This window comes from Vulpes lagopus, chromosome 7 (genome assembly GCF_018345385.1).
Source record: "Vulpes lagopus strain Blue_001 chromosome 7, ASM1834538v1, whole genome shotgun sequence".
NCBI classification, from domain to species: Eukaryota; Metazoa; Chordata; class Mammalia; order Carnivora; family Canidae; genus Vulpes; species Vulpes lagopus.
In genome coordinates this window covers 6,258,455-6,281,726 of record NC_054830.1, presented here as the reverse complement: position 1 = coordinate 6,281,726, position 23,272 = coordinate 6,258,455, and the positions used below count along the sequence as shown (strand labels likewise).

General features: G+C 43.6%; 1 protein-coding gene across 1 annotated transcript; it reads left to right on the top strand.

The window, feature by feature from the left end:
- Positions 1 to 1,278: 1,278 nt before the first annotated feature.
- ZNF557 (zinc finger protein 557) lies at positions 1,279 to 21,994 on the top strand. Its single transcript, XM_041760601.1, has 8 exons — positions 1,279 to 1,551; positions 2,801 to 2,907; positions 8,497 to 8,593; positions 9,149 to 9,237; positions 10,041 to 10,167; positions 17,459 to 17,554; positions 18,208 to 18,290; positions 18,787 to 21,994. Exons 3-8 carry the CDS (start codon positions 8,563 to 8,565, stop codon positions 19,567 to 19,569), a joined length of 1,209 nt encoding a protein of 402 aa, XP_041616535.1. The 5' UTR covers positions 1,279 to 1,551; positions 2,801 to 2,907; positions 8,497 to 8,562; the 3' UTR covers positions 19,570 to 21,994.
- The last annotated feature ends 1,278 nt before the right edge of the window (positions 21,995 to 23,272 follow it).

Sequence of the window (23,272 nt, the reverse complement as noted above, 5' to 3'; positions counted from 1 at the left end):
TGACTTTTTCTAATAACTTCTCTGAAAAAAAAATGGCATTCTCTTACATATCTTAAAACATAATTCGCCTTGGGCAATGTAATTATTTAACGAATTAGGATAAGCCAAAATTCTATGTCTGTTTTATTACATAAATGTTTAGCACTTTGTGACATGTGAATCTTATCCGTTGATATGCCATGCAGAATATTATAAACAAATTTTCTTTCTCATTTTTTTGACTCTTTAAATGGTAAAATTCTTTTTTTGCCCCCTATCAATCTATTGCTGTTTTTTCCCTCTCCACCAGAAATGTAAATGTCTTTTCAGTAGATCCAGAAGCATGGGACAGTCTATCAGTTTGTTGTTGCTTGGGGACATCCCTCCTGGGCTTGAGCAAATACGGATGCATACATATACACCTATATCTAAAAGGATAGAGGAGGAAAGGATGTTTATCTCTGGGCAAAGGACTGGGAGACACTGCTGGGAGTGAGGATATTTTGCTGACTTTGTATCGCTTTCTAAAATTTTCCTATATGTGTATCTATAACCTAGTAGCCTCCCCGTTCCCGCCAAATTCTTAAAATAGCGTTAGATCTCTAAGACAAGTTGTAGAGGAATGTGCATATATAATCCCATTTTTAGAGAAATTAAGACAGCAAACATGCACACAAAAAAAAATAAAAAGCCCTAAATAGGGGCACGTCGTTCAATAGGGTTGTGCGGTGCTGCGGGAACGTGGAGAAAGGACTGCAGAAAAGTCGTTCCTGCGCTTGACGGGATGAGCACTGGGTGTTTTTCTGTATGTTGGTAAATTGAACACCAATAAAAATTAATTTAAAAAAAAAAAAAAAAAAAGTCGTTCCTGGCGCGCCCGGCGGCTGAGAGCAGCCAGGGAAAGCCCCGCCCCCGGCCCCGCCCCCGGCCCCGCCCCCGGAGCCGGTTTCTTCCCACGTTCCCGCCCGCCGAGCCTGTTCCGGCCACTCCCCTGCCGCGGGAATTCGTCTCCGCCCCCCGCCCCGCCCCCTGGCCACGACGACGCCCACAGCCCCGCCCCCGCCCACAGCCCCGCCCCCGAGTTTGTTCCCGCCCACAGCCCCGCCCCCGAGCTCGTTCCCGCCCACCGCCCCGCCCCCCGGCCACGACCCCGCCCACAGCCCCGCCCCCGAGTTCGTTTCCGCCCGCCGCCTCGCTGTTCCCGCCCACCGCCCCACCCACAGACGGGGGCTCCGCCCGGAAGCCTGGCGCCGCCCACAGCCCCGCCCCCGGAGCTGGTCTCCGTCCCTGGTGCTGACCCAGCCCGGGGCCCTAGGACCCTCAATAATTGAGCCGGGAAATCCCCCGCCCGAGGCTGGGGTGCGCGGCGGTCGCGCCTGCCCGCACCACGCCCAGCCCCCCGGGGCCCCTAAACGTCCTTCTCGGCGGCAGCTCCACAGAGACCGGAACTGGGGCGCGAGGCGGCCCGCCCGAGACCGGAAGCGGAAGCGTGGGGCGGTGCCGCGGAGGGAGCCTCGGGTGGTTTGCTGCGTGGGGTGTGCGGTCTCCTCCGCGCGTGACCGGCTTCACGTGGTATGTTTGGTCTCCCGGGCGAAGGGCCGAACTCGGTGCGCGGCGGGCAGTCCGGGGCTTCCGGCGGGCGCCCAGGGAGGGGCCCGGGCCGCGGGCGTTCGCGGTCGCGGGCTGTGGCGTCCCCGCGCCCCTGCGTCCCTAGCCGGAGCCCCGCAGACCTCCCCCGGGCTGTTTCCGCAGGTCGGTCCCAAGCGGCTGATCCTCCCAGCCCCGGACGCCACCGACCCCGCTCTGAGGGCTGATTTCGCGCGCACACGCGCACCCCGGGGACTTCGAGCAGCGCCGGGAGGCATTGTTTTGGTTGCACAAATAGGGGTGTGGGGAGGCGCAACCAGCATCTCGGGGGTGGAGGCCAAGGGATGCTGCTCAGCACCCCACCCCCCACCCCCCACGACGATGCATTATCAAGAATGCAGGGGTCCGGGAATCCTGCTCTCGGGCTGCAAAATCTCTGAAGTCCCGAGTCAGCCGTGGAAATTTGTTTTAAAGTCGGCCGAGTCACTTACGGGCCCCCTAAGTGACAAGCCGCTGTTTATAAATAAAGTGTCTGGAGTCGGCAGGGCGCCTGCGTGGCTCAGTCGGTTAAGCCTCCGACTCTTGGTTTCCGTCCAGGTCACCCTCTGGGGGGTCCTGGGATCCATCCGCCTTCAGGCTCCTTGCTCAGAACGGAGTCGGCTTGAGGTTCTTTCCCTCTCCCTCCCCTTCAGTTCCTCCCTCCATCCCCACCCTCCTCGCGCTCTCTCTTTCTCTATCTCTCTAAAGTAAATAAATAAATCTTTAAAAAATAAAATTTGGGGGCAGCCCCGGGTGGCTCAGCGGTTTAGCGCCGCCTTAGGCCCAGGGTGTGATCCTGGAGACCCGGGATCGAATCCCACGTCGGGCTCCCGGTGCATGGAGCCTGCTTCTCCCTCTGCCTGTGTCTCTGCCTCCCTCTCTCTCTCTCTGTCTCCCATGAATAAATAAATATTAAAAATAAATAAATAAAAATTTGAAAAAAGTGTATGAAGTCACCATAAAAATCTTTATCCAGCCAGATGAGTTGAACAAGTCAAATGCACGCACAGTATGACACGGCTTTCTCCCACTTAGGGTTCAGATGGCTGGATGGGAAGCAGGTAAATCCAATTTACACTTTTAGTAAATGAAAAACAAACAAAAAAGGATGGGTGGGTGGTCTTTCTGTCTGAGAACTCTTACTCCCTGTAAAAAGGCCTCAAAAGCAATCTTTGTGCCTTTTTTTTTTTTCTAGACAGGAAAAGGATCTCTCGAGCTCCAGTTTGTGTTAAAACCAGCTTCAGGGCCCACCATCCTCAAAGTCCACCATCCTCACTGATCCGTGGATTTTGGTGTGACCAGGTGAGTACTTGCAGCAGGTTCCAGCAGCTTCCACTGTTCAGAGGAGCTGTTAATGGGCTTTCCTGTGCTCAGGTGGTAATCACAAGAAGCCCCTAAGAGCGAGGGTATCTTAAGAAAAATTATTTGTATGTTTGATAGATTATGTTCAAAGGAGAGATACTAAGGTGAGTGTGGCTATATGTGTGGAAATAAGGCAGTAAATACAGTTATATGCAAATAAGTACACATTAAACAAATATGTAAATAACTAAATGTGTGTTATTTAGTTATTTAGTTAGCTAGGGAAAGACAGATTTTCTTGCATTCCATAATACTAAAAATTTCAGAAGTTTATAAATAAGCATAAATATATGAAATTTTTACATATACATGTAGTATTACAAGTCATCCCACTAAAGATTAGCAGGACTACTCAGCAACATTCCTCAGGCCCATTCAATTTGACTTCTAAGCCCTGTAAATCCTCCACAAAGATTCAAAATATATGGACATCTGTGGGGGGAAAAATGCTTTTAACTTCTTTCTATGAATAATAGAAATGTAAAATTGAATGGCCCAGCCACCAGATGCATGTTGAAGAAGTAGATTTTTTTTTCTTAATAAGATTTAAGATTATTTAGAGGAATATCCAGCAACAGCTTAGATTTTGAAGGTTAGGGCACTAGTTTCCACAAAGATTGTCCTCTCTACCGTGTCGTCTGGCAGGAATTAACTTCATTTCTTAAAACTTTTCTGAAATAATAGTCTGATGATTCACATTACAGAGAATCTTGTTAACTATTTAATTGTCGGGTTTTACTAATTACATGTATGTGCCCCTTTTTCATTCTCGCTTTCCTGTAATGTTTCGGAGGGGAATGTTTATCTGTCATGCAATAGATATTTTTTGAGTGCACAGTTTATGGAGATCAACCCTCCTTGTTTATTTGAGACTGAAAGGTTTTCCAGGACACAGGACATTTAGTGTTCAAACCAGGACAGTTCTAAGCAACCAGGATGGCTCATCATCTCCCCCAGCCAGACCCTGGGCCAGATGATAGAGACCAAACAGAGAGAGCCAAACAGACCTTGTTCTGCTGCCATGGAATTTACATTCTAATAGTGATTTTATTTATTTTTTTTTTTTTAAAGATTTTACTTATTTGAGAGAGAGAAAGCACAGGTGGGGTGAGGGACAAAGGGAGAAGCAGACTCCCCGCTGAGCAGGGAGCCCACTGCGGGGTTCCATCTGAGACTCTGGGACCATGACCTGAGCCGAACGCAGATGCTTAACCAGCTGAGCCACCCAGTCACCCAGGAATTGTGATTTTAAACAACTAATGACGGAAGTGATGTGGGGAGCTTGGCAAAGAGCACTCAGTCGAGGGAACAGAGAAGCCTTCTTGAGAAGAACTGATATTTAGCTATCTGTAGGGTTAGCTGGAGCAAGGATATGGGATTACTTTCAGGAGAGCATATCAGGCAAAGGGAACCACATGAAGACAACCCCCAAAGCAGGAGAGAGCCTTGTATGCTCCAGAAACTGGGAAGACAGGTCCAAATCTAAGACCTGACCTGGTCCAGCCTGCCCTGCTCTGGGCTGGCTCACACCCCTGCCCCCAACTTGGTTGTCTCAGCTCAGCCATTCCTATCTTCCCAGTTCCTGGGAGCCCTGTGACTCCTCAGCTCAGTGACTAGAATCTTCCTAACTCTAAATTGGGTCCCTGGTGGGGAGAAAGGAGACATCCTCCACCTCCACAGCAGTTGTCTGGGTCTCCTGGACCAAGCCTCAGGGAAAGTTGGAGGTGAGAGGCAGTATTCATTTCCTGTGGCTACTGTAACAAATTTGCAGAGACTGGTGGCTTAAAGCAACACAGATTTCTTTTCCTGCCATTCTGGAGGGAGAAATCCTAAATGGGTCAACAGGGCCACATTCCTTCTGGATGCTCTAGGGGAGACTCCTTTTCGTTGTATTTTCCACCTTGTGGAGGCCACCTGCGTTCCAATGAGTAGTATCTCAAGTCTCTCTCTCTCTCTGACTCCTTGCATTATCACAGCTCCTTCTCTGACCCTTACCTTCTTACCTCCCTCTTGTAAAGACTCTTTTTTTTTTTAAACATTTTTTTAAAATTTATTTATTTATGATAGTCACAGAGAGAGAGAGAGGCAGAGACACAGGCAGAGGGAGAAGCAGGCTCCATGCACCGGGAGCCCGACGTGGGATTCGATCCCAGGTCTCCAGGATCGCGCCCTGGGCCAAAGGCAGGTGCCAAACCGCTGCGCCACCCAGGGATCCCTCTTGTAAAGACTCTTATGATAACATTGTGCTCACCTGGATAATCCTGGATACTCTCCCCATATCAGGAGCCTTACCTTAATCACAGCCACACAGTCCCTTTTGTATGGAAGCTCACATATTCACAGATTCTCAGGAGTAGAATCTGGGTGCCTTTGGGGCAAGGGCGTTAATCTATCTCCACACAGGCCCAGGAGGCAAAGATCCCTGCAACTGGTTCCCTCCACCTGGCCCAAACTCTTAATGTCCCAGATCCTCCTCCCTACTCACACTCAAACCCTTTATTGCTGTTAGTTATCTGTTGGGTACAGGGAAGACACTCATAGAGACCTCGAGAAGCTGGTTTTATGGAGGCACCTGTGTGGTTCAGTTGGTTATACATCTGCCTTCAGTTCAGGTCATGATCTGAGGGTCCTGAGTTTGAGTCCTGTGTCAGGCTTCTCGCTCAGCAGGGAGTCTGCTTCTCCTTCTCCCTCTGTGGTATCTCTCTCTCTCTCTCTCTCTCTCTCTCTCTCTCTCAAATACATAAATAAAACCTTAAAAAAAAACTGGTTTTAAGGAGTTGTTCTCTAACTCCAGGGAAAGGAGGCATTCATTCCCTTTTTATAAAAAAGGAAACATTCCATAGATACTGCTCTGAACCTTCATTTTTTTTTTTCACCTGAATTTATTGAAGATAAGAATTTCTATCAATACCTAGAGGTCCTCTCTTTCTTTTTTGACTGTATATTTCTTCATTCTTTATTTTCTTTAAAGATTTTATTTCTTCATGAGAGACACAGAGAGAGGGGCAAAGACATAGGCAGAGGGAGAAGCAGGCTCCCTGCAAGGAGCCCGATACGGGACTCAATCCTAGGACCCTGGGAACATGCCCTGAGCCAAAGGCAGATGGTCAGCCACTGAGCCACCCAAGCATCCCATGTTTCTTCATTTTGTGGATATTCCCTAATTTATTGAGCTAATTCCCTATTGATGATCCATTGTATTCTTTCCAGTCCTTTGATATTATAAGTAAGGCCAAGGTGAATCATAGCACCCTTGCCAGTTAGTATTTGTGTATCCTCAAGATGGGCCCCTAGAAGTGTGATTGGCAGCGAAAGTGTAAGTGTTGCATTTTGCTTGAAATTGACAATTTTCCTTCCATAGAAATTGTGCCCCAGAAGTGTATGAGAGTAGCCTTTACTGACAGCTTGCGCAGAGATGTGGTCCACCAGGTCTTTGTTGATCTGACGGGTAAAAAATGGTATCAGTGTAGTTGCAGTGTGTGTCTCTGTTATTAAGAATAAGATCAGGGGATGCCTGGGTGGCTCACCGATTTAGTGCCTCCCTTCGGCCCAGGGCATGATCCTGGAGTCCCAGGATCTAGTCCCGCATCAGGCTCCTCCCTGCCTGGAGCCTGCTTCTCCCTCTGCCTGTGTCTCTGCCTCTGTGTGTGTGTGTGTGTCTCTCATGAATAAATAAAATCTTAAAAAAAAAAAAAAGAATAAGATCACTGTGATTCTATCAAGGGTGGTGTCCTTGAAATGGTAGTGGTGGAAACCAGAGTGTCCCGGGTTGAGGAGGGTGTGGAATATGAGGAAATGAGATAGTAAGACACTTGACCTGTGGTCAGAGAGAGAGGCTGGCCAGTAACAGAAAGAAAACTGCCCTTAAGATAGATTTACTTCACTGCTGAAAACCACTGCATCAGGTTTAAATGGTGTAGGAAAGGATCCAGTAGAGTGGGAGAGCGGGGAGGAAGGGCAGGCAGGAGGCAGTGGGTTGTGTGCAGCCCCTAAAGCAGCAGGTGGACCAGAGCACGGAGCAGAGCCCAAGAGCTGGGCCTTCTGCAGAAGGGGACATGGCTCTGGGTCTGTAACAGGAGGGAGGGCGGAAACCATGGTACACGTGGCCATTTGGGCAGCAACGCAGGCAGGTAGATTCATTCTCAGGAAGGTTACTTTGAGAAGTAGGAGGCAGGACCATCTGCCCAAAGTGAGGGTGTGTTTGTTTTCTGTTACCACCTAACAGATTGTCCCAAACCTCAGTGACCGAAAACCATAACAATCATGTGTTATCTCTCATGGTTTCTGTGGTTCAGGAATTCAGGGCAGCTTAGCTAGAAGATTCTGGCGCAAGGACTTTCATGAGTTCCTAGCAGGATATCAACTGGGGCTGCAGTGATGTGTGGTCTTGGCTGGTGCTGAGGCTTCATGGCCAAGGCCTTTCACTCCCAGGCCGGCCCCGTTGGTGCTGCTGTTGGAGGGAGGCCTTGGTTCTTCTCCCAGAAAGTCTCTCCATGGGGCTGCTTGAGTTCCTTGCAGCGTGGCTAGCACCCAGCCTCGGAAGTCACCTCCAAGGTAGTCTTGTCTGGCAGGTCAGTCTGATGCAGGTGGGTGTGGACACCAGGAGGCCTGGGTCATCGAGGGCCATTTAGGAAGCTGGTTAACGTGGAGGGAGAGGGGAGGGTGTGTGAGGTGTAAAGAGATTTGAGCAGGTGGGTAGGGAGCCACCCTGACTTACAGGACACCCTGCAGGGTCAGGGGCTTTTTGCACGTTGGTGACCGCGTTTCCCTAGAAGTGGCAGCGTTATAGCCCTGGTGCCGGCGGAGGATGGGAGTCCTGCCTAGTTGGAGTTCTTCTGGGTGAGCGTGAAGGTGGGGCGTATAGATGAGGAAATGCATACGTGAAGGGTCATGAAATCCAACGTGGGGAAGCGTGAAGTGAGAACAGGGAGCACTGGGGAAGCAGGAGAGCAGCTGGATGGGTCCTCTGTGTGGTGAAGGAGATGCTGGGTGAGCAAGGATGTAGTTTAGGAGGCTGGGTTCAGAGACATTTCTGAGCGGTTGTTCTAGATGGTAAAATAGTGTCAGGTGATGACGAGGTCTAGGGTGATGCGGATGGAAGATGCGGCCAAGGTGGATGGGAACAAACATGTGACACAGTGAGGTGATCCTCACGAGCTCTGACATCATCCAAGGGTGCTGGGACCAGAGGTTGCAGGCAGGTGCCAGCAACCCCAGTTGGTAAAGGGTTGTTCTTGGGAATGTGTGACGACCACCTGGATGGGAAGAAGGTGCCCTGGGACCCAGTGAAGCTGGGGACTTGAGTGGGGTGGGACAGGCATGTGCTGGTCGTACCGGTCAGGACAGAAGAGGACAGGTTATGCCTTCACGTGCCCTGTGCCCATCACCTGCTAAGCAGAGTGAAGACCCAGGACTGGAGAGCCCACTTGCATTTTGAAGGAGGACACGGCGGGCAGGCTGAGGCAGGGTCGTCCTCAGGAGAGGGAGAGGGAGAGACTGGGAAGGCTTCCTGTTTCCCGTTTCTTCCAGAGCCTGGCCTGCGTGCACTGCGGGGACAAGAGCACGAGCATCCAGGTTCTCTGTCTGAGTCACAGGATGGCGGCCATGGTTCTGTCTCCCACCTGCGGTAAGTTGGGGGGCCCCCAGGGCCCCAGTGTTAAAGGCGCCTGCACCACAGAGCAGGAAAGGAGGGGCTGAGTGGTGAGGCAGGAGGAGAGGCCCGAGTGTCCGGGGGTCCCTGGGACCCCAGGTGGTTCTTGGGATTTGGGGATTTGAGCGTCCGTGGGGGTGTCACCTGTGTGGTGAATGTGGGGGAGCCTTTGAATTATACCTTTCATTCTTTCTATAAACTTGATAAAGTAACAGTGCTGTCCCTTGAACTCCAATTTCCTCATCTGTGAAATGGGAATAATAATGTCTTCCTCCCATTTCCTGTGAAATGGGAATAATAATGTCTTCCTTCCTTCCTCTTCCTAAGAGCCTTGGGCCTATTTTCTGGCCCTGGTGAGACAGAGCTGTGCCCTCGTGTGTGTGTGTGTGTGTGTCTGTGTGTGTGTGTGTGTGTGTGTGTGTGTGTGTTGGGGTATGGCCAGTTACAACTAAGTGGCGGAAGCCTCCAAACTGGTGAGTGCCAGAGTATAGAGCAATCCTAGATTCTTCTGACCCATTTCTTCTTCTCCAGCTCAGCCTTCCCTGTACTCGGCCTCCCCTCAGAGAGGATGCGCGGAGGGGGAAGGGTTGGTTCATGGCTTCCTGACAGGCTGGTTACCGGTGAGTCACATACTCTTTTTTTCCGAATCATTATTCCTCTCATCGGCACTTGGCTTTGTTATCTTTCAGTGACTCAGAGCCCCACAGCCGAACCAGGTCTCAGACGGCCCAGGGTCTGAGGGCGTCTGATAGGGGGTTAGGGGCTGTCGCACGAACGTCAACGTTTGTCAGCGTTTTTTTTTTTTTTTTTTTTTTTTTTTTAAGATTTTATTTTTTATTTATGAGAGAGAGAGAGAGAGGCAGAGACACAGGCAGAGGGAGAAGCAGGCTCCATGCAGGGAGCCCGACGTGGGACTCGATCCAGGGTCTCCAGGATCACGCCCCGGGCGGCAGGCGGCGCTAAACCGCTGAGCCACCCGGGCTGCCCTGTCAGCGTTTTTTACATTTTCATAGTTTCCTCTAGGGTCACTGTCTACATCGTGCTCTGCTGAGAGTTTTAAGGGGAAGGTAAACTTAAGTGTCCTAGAGTCAAGTAATTGATGATGGCTGTTGGGAAATCACTCATTCACTTACCAAGTATTTCTCTGACGTCTACCATGACCCGATCTTACGCTCAACCCTGAGATTGAGGGAATAAGACTGCAGTTTCACAGTCTCACTGGAATAAGAGAATCACCTACGTGTTAGAGGTACGTTTAGCCTTAGGAGTGGGAGTAGGTTGACAGGAGAGGAGCACTGCAGGCTGAGCTCAGAACCGCACCCCTGCATCCTGTGCTTTGGGTTCCCTGTTTCAATCCTGTCATCCTCCTGTTAACTTGGTGGGGGTGGTCCTTGGCTAAGCCATGATGTTTGTGACCACTCAGGACTTGGTGACCTTCGAGGATGTGGCGGTGGAGTTCAGCCAGGAGGAGTGGGCGCTGCTGGACCCTTCTCAGAGAACACTGTACAGAGATGTGATGCGGGAAAACTGCAGGAACCTTGCATCTCTAGGTAAGCCCGACCTCAGCCCTGCATTTATTTCATGATGCAGGTGACAAAGATAACATGATGCAGGTCCTCTTTTTTTTGGTTTGTTTAAGATTTTATTTATTCATGGGAGGCACAGAGAGCGAGAGAGGCAGAGACATAGGCAGAGGGAGAAGCAGGCTCCCTGCGGGAGCCCCATGTGGGACTCGATCCCAGGATTCCCGGATCACGACCTGAGCCAAAGGCAGAGGCCCAACCACTGAGCCTCCCAGGTGCCCCTCCCTCCTTTTTCAGTTGACATGACATTCACAAACATGAAATTTACCGCTGTAACTATTTTAAGCTTATAACTCAGTAGCTTTCCATACAGCAGGCAGCCCTAACACTACCTAATTAGAGAACATCATCCTCACCCCTCAGCCCCTCCCTATCAAGTGCTCAGTCCCCATTACCTTCCCCCAACCCCTGCTGGCCACCACTAATTTGCCTTCTGTTTCTATGGATTTGCCTGTGGAGAACATTTAATATCATTGGAATTAAAAATATATATATATCATTGGAATTTTAAAATACGTGATTTTTTTTGTCTGGCTTCTTTCAGGCAGCATAATGGGGTTTTTTGTTTTGTTTGTTTTTTTAATACTTTATTCAAATTCAGTTTGCCAACATATAGTATAACGCTCAGTGCTCATCTCGTCATGCGGGCAGCATAATGTTTAAAAGTCCAGCTGGGGATCCCTGGGTGGTGCAGCGGTTTGGCGCCTGCCTTTGGCCCAGGGCGCGATCCTGGAGACCCGGGATCGAGTCCCACATCGGGCTCCCGGTGCATGGAGCCTGCTTCTTCCTCTGCCTGTGTCTCTGCCTCTCTCTCTCTCTCTGTGACTATCATAAATAAATAATAAAAAAAAAAAATTAAAAACAAAATAAAAGTCTAGCTGTATCGTTTCATGTACCAATTCGTTATTCCTTGTTATGACTGACTAGCATACCTTTTTATGGGTCTACCATATTTTTAAAATTCATTCATCGGTTGATAAACATGGGTGGTTTCCACTGACTGGCTGTTACAAACAATGCTACTATGAATATTTGTGTTCAGGTTGTTGTCTGAACATGTTTCCACTTTTGTTGGGTATGTGTCTAGGAGTGGAATGCTGGGTCACATGTTACTACGTTGAGCTTTTGGAGGAACTGCCAAACTATTTTCCACAGCCGCTGCACCAGGGTGTGACGGTTCTGATTTCTCCATGTCTTCGCCAACATCTGTTTTTCTGACCATAGCCATCCTCGTGGTTATGAAGTGGGATTTCGTTGTTGTTCTGATTTGCATTTCCCTCATGACTAATGACCTTGAGCACTTTTTCACGTACCAGTGGGCTGTTTGCAGATCTTCTGTGGAGTCCTTCACCCAGTTTGAAATTTGGTTGTTTATCTTTTGTTCTTGGATTATAAAAATATATTATATATTGTGAATACTGGTCCCTTATCCATAATATGACTTGGAAATCATTTCTCCCATTTTGTGATGTATTTTCATTTTCTTATGTCCTTTAGACATGAAAGTTTTAATTTTTTTTAAAGATTTATTTATTTGAGAGAAAGAGAGAGAGGGCATAAGTGAGGGGTGGGGGAGAGGGAGAAGCAGGCTCCCTTCTGAGCAGGGAAGTCTGATGTGAGGCTCCATCCCAGGACCCTGAGATCATGAGCTGAGCCAAAGGCAGGTGCTTAATCAGCTGAGCCACCAAAGCACCCCAAGTTTTTTTTTTTAAGTTTTGATTTAAATTCCAGTTAGTTAACATACAGTGTTAGATTAGCTTCAGGTGTACAATACAGTGATTCAGCACTTCCGTACATCACCCGGTGTTCATCACAAATGCCCTCCTTAATCTCTACACCTACTTAACCCAGCCATCACCCACCTCCCCTCTAGTAACCGTCCATTTGTTCTCTATAGATAAGAGTCGATTTCTTGGTTTGTGTGTGTCTCTTCCCCTCACCCCTTTCCTCATTTGTTTTGTTTCTTAAATTCCACATATGAGTGAAATCCTGTTTTTCCAAACAAGACATCTGGATAGCCAATAGACACATGAAAAGATGCTCACCATCACTCAATATCAAGGAAATTCAAATCAAAACTACAGTGAGAGATATCACCCCAGAGCTGTCAGAATGGCCAAAATCAACAACACAAGAAACAACAGGTGTTGGTGAGGATGTGGAGAAAGGGGAGCCCTCTCTCACTATTGGTAGGAATGCAAACTAGTGCAGCCACTGTGGACAACAATATGGAGGTTCCTCAAAAAGTTAAAAATAGAACTACCCTATGACTCAGCAGTTGCACTCCTAAGTATCCAAAGAATACAAAAATATTGATTTGAAGCGGCACATGCACCCTGATATTTATAGCACCGCTATCAACAATGGCCAAATTATGGAAAAAGCCCAAAGTCCATCAACTGATGAATGGACAAAGAAGATGTGGTGTATGTATACAATGGAATATTACTCGGCCATACAAGAGAATGAATCTTGCCATTTGCAATGACGTGGATGAAACTAGAGAGTTTTGTGCTAAGCGAAATAAGCCAGTCACGGAAAGTTTTAATTTTGATAAAGTTTTTATTTTGATGGATAACTATCGTTTTTCTTTTTTTTTTTGCTGTTCCTTTGGTATCATACCTAAGAAGTTATCGCCAAACCCACCAAAGCTTTGAACATTTTTTTCTAGTTTCTCTTCAATTAGGTCTTTGGTCCCTTGCCCATTAATTTTCAGTATAGCTTGGAGAAAGTGCCAGTTTCACTTTTTTTGCTTGTGTTTACCTAGTTGCCCAGCATTTATGTAGGAGACTTTTCTTTCCCCCTTGAATTATTTGTACTCCCTTGTCAAAAATTGACCACACTTGGGAGTTTACGTTCACTCAGTCCCATTCCATGGATCTTTACAGCTCTCCTTATACCAGGACTGCAGAATGTCCATTACTCTTGCTTTGAAATAAGTTTTGGTGTCAGGGAGTGTGAGAATTCCTATTTTGTTCCTTTTCAAGAGTGTTTTGTCCATTTGGGATCCTTTGCAAGTTCATTTGAGTTTTAGGCTTCGTTTGACCATTTGTACAAATAAAAGCTGTTGGAATTTTGGTAATGATTGCACTGAATCTGTAGATCACTGTGGTGAGTGTTGTCATCCTAACAAAATGAAGTTTTCCAATACACGTATTTCTATTACTAATTTTTTACTTGATTCTGTTATACTCAGAGAAAATACTTTGTACAATTTCACTGTTTTAAAATTTATTCAGACTTGTTTTATGGCCTCACATATGGTCTGACTGTTCTAGAGAATGTTCCATATGCACATGAGATGAATGTGTCTTCAGTTGTGGAGCAGAGTATTTTATATGTCTGTTAGGTCTAATTAATTTGTAAGATTAAGTTCTCTTTTTCCTTATTAACCTCCTAACTAGTTGTTCTACCCATTGTCAAAATGGGGTGTTTGCAACAAAGTTTGGAACTATCATAGGATTTCCTATTTCTCCTTTCAATTCTGTCAGCTTGAAATTTAATATGTAGAATTCTGTTGTTACTCTCTGTAATGGTTACATCTTCTGGATGAGTTGACCTTTTTTAAGAAATTTTTTAAATTTATTCATGAACACACACACACACACACACACACACACAGGCAGAGACACAAGCAGAGGGAGAAACAGGCTCCATGCAGGGAGCCTGATGTGGGACTCAATCCCGGGTCTCCAGGATCAGGCCCTGGGCTGAAGGTGGCACTAAACTGCTGGGCCACCTGGGCTGCCCTGAATTGACCTTTTTATCATGAAATAATTTTTTGTGTGTGTTGTAATAGTTTTTGTCTTAAAGTCTATTTTGCCTGAAATTAACATAGCTACATTCTCTTTTGGCTGCTCCTTGCATGGAATATATTTTTCTATCTGCTGACTTTCAGCTCCTTAGTGTATTTAGGTATAAATTGAGTCTCTTATAGATAGCATATAATGGAATATTTTTTATCTATTCTGCCAAAATCTGCCTTTTAATTGGACAGGTTAATCCATTTACATTTAAGGTGATTACTATTAAAGATTCATGTAGGTAGGCCATTTTGTTATTTTCAACATGTCTTATGCCATTTTTGTTCTTCAGTTCTTTCATTGTTATTTTTGTGTTAGATGTTTTATAGGGGACCACTTTGATTCCCTCTCATTTCTTTTTGGTTTTTGGTTATTTTTTTAAATGGTTGTCCTAGGGATTACAATTAACATTTTAACTTATAGCAGTCTATTTTGATTTAATTACCAACCATGTTTCAATAGCATACCAAGTTTTTGCTCTTGTATAGGTGCACATACACTACCCCCTTTATATTGCCTTTTCACAAATTATATCTTTATATTTTCTATGCCCATTAACATAGATTCATAATTACCGGTTTCTCTTTGAAATTATATAAGAAAAAAAGAATTTCAAATCATAAATTTGAGTTAAAACCAAAAATAAAGAGCCAATTATTATTGCCCTATGTATTTCCATTTATCGGGCTCTTTGTTTCTTTGTATGGATTTGAGTTGATATCCATTATCCTTTCATTTCAGCCTGAAAGCCTCCCATTAGCATTTCTTGTAGGGTAGATGTGCTAGTGATCTCTGTGTCTCTCAGTTTAGCCTACTTGAGGTTTCTTAAGCTTCTTGGTTGTATACATTTGTGTCTTTCATCAGTTTTTTGGAAGTTTTTGGCCATTATTTCTTCAAATATTCTTTCTACCTCATTCTCTTCTCCACTTCAGGAACTCCCATGATATGTATGTTGGTATGTTTGATGGTATCCTATAGATTTTTAGGGTTCTGTTCATATTTCTTTCATTTTTTTTTCTATTCTTCCGATGAGATAGTATAAATACTTATAGATTCTTTCTTCTGCCCGCTTATATCTGCTGTTGGACACATCCTCCAAATTTTTCATTTCAGTTTTTTACTTTTCAATTCCAAAATTTTTTACTTGTGTTTGTAATTTCTATCTCTTTAACATGTGTTCTATTTCATGAGAATTCATCCTTAAGGTTTCCTTTATTTTTTATATGGCTTTCTTTTTGTCTTTGACCATACTTAAAATAGTTGATTTAAATTCTTTGACTAGTAAGTCTGATGTTTGGGCTTCCTCAGGGAGGAATTTTTTATCCTGTGATGGGCCACACATTTGTTTTTTGCTTGCCTCAAAATCTTGTTGAAAACTGGATATTTGGAACATTGTTATATGGCAATTCTGGAATCAGATTTTTCCCTATCACTAAAATTTTTTTTTTGTTACTTGTATGTTGTTAAATGATACTCCTGAACTAATTTTGTAATGTCTATATTTCTCACATGTGGTCCCTAAAGGCTGTTTTGTTAACTTCATGGCTAGCTAGTAGTTTGTCAGAGATTAAAAACCTGTAGTCTCTGCAGATGTGTTCTGCACGTGTGTATAGGGCATACCTGCAAAATCAGCAGGTGGTTTATAACTCAGCCATAATCTTCACTTTCTGCTTGTGCAGGACTTGAAGGTCAGCCAAAGCTGAGGACTTAGCACTGTTTCAAGTCTTTTCTGAGCATGTGACCAATCCTGGCTTTCTAGATTTAAAGAAATAGGAGGGAAAAACATTTTTTAAAGATTTTATTTATCTGAGAGAAGAGAGATCATGAGTAGAGGGGAAGGGTAGAGGGAGAAGTAGATTCCCTACTAAGCAGGGAGTCCCAATGTGGGACTTGATCCCAGGACCCTGGGATCAAACCCTGAACCAAAGGCAGACGCTTAACTGACTGAGCCACCCAGGCACCTTAGGAAGGAAATTTTTAAAAATTTACCCAAACAGATTTACCCCAAAGATACAGATGCAATGAAATGCCGGGACACCTGCACCCCGATATTTATAGCAGCAATGTCCACAATAGCCAAACTGTGGAAGGAGCCTCGGTGTCCATCGAAAGATGAATGGATAAAGAAGATGTGGTTTATATATACAATGGAATATTACTCAGCCATTAGACACGACAAATACCCACCATTTGCTTCGACGTGGATGGAACTGGAGGGTATTATGTTGAGTGAAATAAGTCAATCGGAGAAGGACAAACATTATATGTTCTCATTCATTTGGGGAATATAAAAAACAGTGAAAGGGAATAAAGGGGAAAGGAGAAAAAATGAGTGGGAAATATCAGAAAGGGAGACAGAACATGAGAGACTCCTAACTCTGGGAAATGAACTAGGGGAGGTGGGCGGGGGGTGGGGGTGACTGGGTGACAGGCACTGAGGGGGGCACTTGATGGGATGAGCACTGAGTGGTATTCTATATGTTGGCAAATTGAACATCAATAAAAAATAAATTTATAAAAAAACTTTATAAAAAAAATTTCCCCAAACATCTTATTCCACACTTTTCCTCCCAAGTTTCTTGGCTAGTCTTTTGTTTTCTGGGCTATTTCATATGCCTCTGGTGGCAGTGGCTAGTATATTTGCCTTTAAATGTGTTCAGCATGTGCCCACTGAGTAGGCAGCTCAGCCTTTGGAGAGTTTGGAGTTAGATAAATAAAGGCAAGCCCTTTGAGCCAAACCTGCAGAAAGGTCAAAACAAACAATCACAGAACTTGGAGAATAAGGTCCATCCTTCTCTCTCTTGTCCTAGAAATGTGGGCTGTCATCTTCAAGGTCACAGCCAAAGCAGAACATAGAGGATGAGACAAGGATCAGTCAAAATGTCAGCTGGTTGTTGTCTTTGATTAAACATTTTCCAAGTTGCTGTGAACTTTTGTAAGTTTCCAAAGTTCTGATAAAGTTGATTCTGATGGTTTTCCCCAGTTCACCATTTTTGTAAAGTTACAGACTTTTGGTTCAGTTTCCCTCAGTTTTCACTATGATCACTTCTCACAAGTCTTTCTGAAGCACTTCTGTGTCCTTGGATCAATACTGTCTTTAGTGATGAGTGAGTCCTCACCCTCATGGAGCTTTTTGTGTGATGCCTTCTCTGTGAATGAACAGCTGTTGCTTGCCCTGACTTTATATTCTCCATGGTTAAAAGCTTTAGAGCTTCTGAAATATGTGTAAACTTGGACATGAACTCTGGGACTGTTTATGTCCTGTCATCTGGACATTGAGTTTGCTTGAATTTTTGCTTCTTGAGAATTACTATATTCACTAGAGCGTATGCATAGTTACTCCATTGCTGCAAAAGTCCTACTCGATCATCTTCGGAATTGTTGGTTCCAGTTTCATAGGATTACTTGTCACCTGCACAATCACCCAACATCACGTGTCTTTTCTCTTTGAACAGGATATCATGTTGATAAGCCCAGTCTGATCTCCCAACTGGAGCAAGAAGACAAGGTGATGACAGAGGAGCGGGGAATTCTCCAAGGCACCTGTTCAGGTGAGCACCAGGTAGACAGGTGGATATGCATCTTTTTGAGGAATAGCTCTGGCCGGTGATTTGGAGCATCAGAGTATTACATTTAGGAAATGTCAATCAGGGAAGTTTGTATAGTGTCCTTTTTTCTGACAGAGATGGTCAAGAATTTTGGTATGAGCTTCCTTATGTATGTTTTTTCACTCCTTTTTACTTTCTATTCAACATCTCAAACATTACCTTGGACTCGGAGGGGAAAAAAGACATCTTTTCCTTTTTTTTTTTTTTTTTATTAAAGTGTAGTTACATGCAGTGTTAAATTAGTTGCAGGTGTACAATGTGGTGACTTGACAAGTTTTAAGTTACACTATGCCCACCATAAGTGTAGCTACCATCTGTTACCATACAATGCTATTATAGTTCTTTACCTTTTTAAATAAATCTCATATGAGCGCTTTTTCCAATTCCTTCCAACTTTGCATTCCTGATAATCCCTTCTTCTGTAAATTTCTCAATGGTCTTAATCTTCCTTGAATCACTTTTTAAAAACCTACAATTTTCATATTCCTATCTCTTTCATGGCAAACCTCAAATATGCTGATCCCTCAGAGTCTGCATTTACTCATATGTGCATTTTTTCCTCCATCAACTTTAATTTCTTTTTTATTTTGTTTCAGATTTGGAGACTGTACTTAAAGCCAAATGGTTAACTCCTAAGAAGCATGTATTTAGAAAAGAACATTCTAATGGTATAAAAGCGGTAAGACTAAGATGGCTGATTTCTGGTTTTTCACAGTAGGAGAATAAGTTAGAAAAGTCACAAAGTAAACAGAGTCATTAAAGAAAACTATCATTTATACATGAGGAAATTGTGTCTCTGGAAAGATAATGAAAAGTATGAAAAGTTGTCAATTTGGAGAAAACTATAAATTAGCTCCAAACTTGTTTCCTCACTGGGAGTTTCCACAAGTAAATATTTCTTTAAATGTGACTAAGATATTGACTGCTGAAATATAAAGTGGTCTTAAGTTTATTAGCAGATGCTCTGTGATTATGATGAGGACTTGTGGCAAAGTGTCCATCTTTTTTAACTTCTGAGAGCCCAAACTGCGCAGAAGCCATATACATGAAAATAGCCAAAACATCATTTGTAATAATGTAACAGAATCCCTGGGAAAGAGAGTCCATATGCATAAAATTCATTGAATATTAAAAATAGTATAAATTATAGTTATCATTCATCTCTTAACCAACAGGAAAGAAGTCACCTTGGAGTGAAACTCAATGAATGTAACCAGTGCTTTAAAGTCTTCAGCACGAAATCTAACCTCACTCAGCACAAGAGAATTCATACTGGAGAAAAACCCTATGACTGTAATCAGTGTGGGAAATCCTTCAGCAGTAGATCTTACCTGACTATTCATAAGAGGATACATAATGGGGAGAAACCCTATGAATGCAACGACTGTGGGAAAGCCTTCAATGATCCTTCATCCCTTAGACTGCATGTGAGAATTCACACTGGAGAAAAACCCTATGAATGTAATCAGTGTTTTCATGTTTTCCGCACTAGTTGTAACCTAAAAAGCCACAAGAGAATTCATACAAGAGAGAATCACCATGAATGTAATCAGTGTGGCAAGGCTTTCAGCACGAGGTCCTCCCTTACTGGGCACAACAGTATTCATACAGGGGAGAAACCTTACGAGTGTCACGATTGTGGGAAAGCCTTTAGGAAGAGCTCGTATCTGACCCAGCATATGAGAACTCATACTGGAGAAAAACCCTATGAGTGTGATCAGTGTGGAAAATCCTTCAGCAGTAGCTTTTCTCTGACTGTGCACAAGAGAATTCATACTGGGGAGAAACCCTATGAATGCAGTAACTGTGGGAAAGCATTTAATAATCTCTCAGCTGTTAAGAAACACGTGAGAACTCACACTGGAGAAAAGCCCTACGAATGTAATCACTGTGGAAAATCTTTCACCACTAACTCTTACCTTTCCGTGCACAAGAGGATTCATAATAGGTGGATATGAGTACAGTAACCAGGAAAACATTCGTTGATTTCTCATCCCTCCGGCAACCGATGGTAACTCACTAGATGTATGCGTTATCTGTTGCTGCATATTTCCCTCCAAAACGTTGTGGCTTCAGACAACATACATTTATCTCACAATTTCTGTAGGTCAGGAATTTGGAAATGGCTTAGCTGTGTAGTTCTGGCTCAGGATCTGTCATGAGGTGAGGTCAAGACGTCAGCTGGAACAACACTCATCTGAGTCTTTACTGCTGAAGAATCTACTTCCAAAATGGCTCACTCACTCACGTGTCTGGCAGCTTAATGCCAGTTGTTGGCAGGGAACCTTCGTTACCTCACTCTCCACAGGGCTAAGTATCTTTATGATGTAGCAGCAGGTTCCTCCCAAAGCATTTGATCTGTGGGAGAACTAAATGCAAAAGCCACATTGACTTTATCAACCTAGCCTCAGAAGGACATATTATCACTTCTTCCAGACTGTATTGCTCATTTAATGTGGGAAGAAATTACACAGGGTATGTATATCAGGAGACAGATTGTAAGAAACCATCTGAGAAGCTTGCCACGAAATCAGTGGAGAAAAGCCTTTAGCAGACTCTCATTCTATCCTATATGAAGTAGCCTTCAATAACTCATATTAATTCACTCTGGAGAGAAATCTCACATGTGCAAGCTTTGTGGTAAGCTTGTCAGCTCAAACTCACCCCAATGTGCAGAAAAGATTATGTATGGGGAGAAACCTGAGGAATGCAGTAGCTGTAGGAAAGCCTTTATGATATTTCTAGGGAGTCAGGTGACAGTTCACACTATGGAGAAAGCCTTTTCAATATCATCAGAATGCAAAAGCCTTCAGGGACACTCATCCCTTAGAGCACATGTGAGAAACCACTAGAGAGGAATATCTGTAGAAAGAATCTGGAAACCCCTTCAGCACAAGTCTTTGCATTAACTGAGCAAAAGACAGGGAAATATTCTGAATACAATTACTATGGGAAGGCCTTGAATGTTCTCTGAATTTTTAAGAAGCATGAGGATGTCTTCTGGAGAGAAAGTCCTATTGAATGTCATCAGTACTGGAAAGTCATTTTTCCACATTCCTTAGGAAACTGAGAATTCACTGCAAAGATGCTTGTGAATATAAAAACCAAGGAATGCCTTTAATAATACCTCCTACATTAGGAAAAATATGAAGTTTTCTCTGGATGCAAAACTTGTGGGTGTATTAATTTTGAAAAATCTTTCAGTGATTCTTTGTTGATTTATGAGAACTGACTTTGGAGGCAAACCCTGGAAAAGTAATCAGTATGAGGATGCCTCAGCTCTTTACTGAGTGGCCACAAAATAAACTGGGGCCAGACATTTATTAATAGATAGTTGAGTGTGGGATTTTACAGTGTCTCATCCTAAGATTGGGCCACTAGTTTGTTAGTTTTCAGTCTTTTTGTTTTAGTATAAACACTTATGTCTAGAGCCATACTCTAAAATAAATGTTATGTTCCATAGTTTTGTATTTAGTATGTTTGCTATAATTTACTCTTTAAAAATATCAGTACGTAGCATATTCAAAAAAGCATTTCTGAATATCTCCTGAGTGAATTAGTTTATCATAGTGGAAATTAGACTATATTTACTATATACTTTTCCTAGTTTAATGGCATTTTTGTCAGGTAAGTGGAGTTTATGACACTGATTCTTTTTTATCTTTCTACCCTGGTATGGTATTTTGTTTAGCTTCTTTCCCAATGTCCATTCTCCCCTACTTATTTACTTTAAAAATGTTTTCGTTGTTGTTCAAGCTGTCAATGAGCAGGATTGAAAATACTCAATCTCCAAGGCTTCTTTGAAGCCCAGAGGGGTATTGCCTTGCTCTGCTGACCATGAGAAATAGGTAGGAGTCACTAAGGAGAACATCATCTGACTTGTTTGCCTCACCTATATTTTGTTCATCTTACCTGATCTTTCTCTTGAAAGTGGACTCAAGGCAAGAGTTGAAAGAGCTATATTTTGATCATGATGACAAAAACCACAGTGCAGCAAAAAATCACAATGATATGGGCTCCTCCAAAATCTCTGATTGGCGCTATCAGCTCTGGACTGCTTGTTCACAGACTTGTCCTTATATGATTAAAAATAACCTCTAACTGGTTGAAGCCAAAGTCATTTTTATTTTTTGGTTTGTTTTTGAGGTGGTATTCTGTTCATGTCCAGCTGAATGCAATATCTAACTAATCAACCTATTAGTTGGTCACATTTTGTAAGTGTTCATGTTTCTTTGAAAATAATGTATATTCCCTAAGTTTTAGGTGTAGAGTATGTGCCTATTAACTCAAGCTAATTGTGTTTTCAGAGATAGTATGTACATTCAGATTTTTGTCCTCAGACTTATTTAATGATAGATATGTATTAAAGTCTTCTGCTCTGGATATGGATTAATACTTTTTTGCCATTTCTGTCATTTTTTTCTATATATATTTTGACGTATAACTGAGTACATTCAGGATTAGGTTTTTTTTCTTGTGAATTGTTCCTTTTTATGTAGGGGTCATTTTTTATAGTGTTATTTCAATACATTAATAAAGGACTAAACATTTACATAGCCCTTCCTATAGGCGAGGCATTCTTCTGAATGCCTTATGAATATTAACTTACTGAGTACTCAATATAAGCTTAAGGAAGCATGTACTGTTATTATCCCCATTTTACAGATGAGAAAATTAATGTGGTGTACCTGTAATTTACCTGAGCTCTCTGTCTAGTAAATGGTAGAGCCAAGTTTTGAACCCAGACAGTCTGTGCTCTTAACCACAAATCTATCTATTAAATATATTCTATAGGCTAGGCACTGTTTAAGACACTGGTGTTTATAGCAATGAATGAAACTCAAGTTTTGTTATTGAAGCACTTATGTTTTAGTGGGGGAAAGATGGACTATAGAAAAATCAAGAAAACATGCAACGTAAGCGTTCAGCAGAAAAGCAAAGCACTGGGGCACCTGGGTGGCTCAGTGGTTGAGTGTCTGCCTTCAGCTCAGGTCATGATCCCCAAGGTCCTGGGAACAGATTCTGCATCAGGCTCCCTGCAGGGTGCCTGCTTCTCCCTCTGCCTATGTCTGCCTCTGTGTGTGTCTCATGAAACATGAATAAATAAATAAAATCTTTTTTTTTTAAAAAGAAAGAAAACCAAAGCATTATAAAATAGTTAAGGGAGATTGGGATCTTACCATTGTATATAAAATAGGAAGGGAAAGCCTTTTAGTTAAGGAACACTTGAGCAGAGACCTTAATGAGTTGAGACAGTGAGTCATGAATTTGTGTGGCAAGAGCAGTCTTGGCATGCAAAGTTTCACAGCATAGAAGCCAGTGACACTGGAATAGAACAAGCTGGGGACAACGAAAGTGTGGTAGAAATTGATATGGTCAGAGACATGGTGGATCCTGATCTTGTTGGGTCACATTAAGACTTTTTCTTATACTTGGAACAAGTGGGCATGTCAGTCAGAGTCTCAGCAGGAAACAACTGACACAGACGAGGACAATCATAAAGTTTTCATAAAGGGGCTAGTCACAGAGTTGTGGACAGGATATAGGATAACCACAAGAAGTGGCTGGTACCTAGTAGCTGGTAAGGACAGGGCTCTATTAACATCCCTAAGCTGGAAAGGGCAAGAGAACGGAACAATTGTTGAAATCCAGAGACAAGAA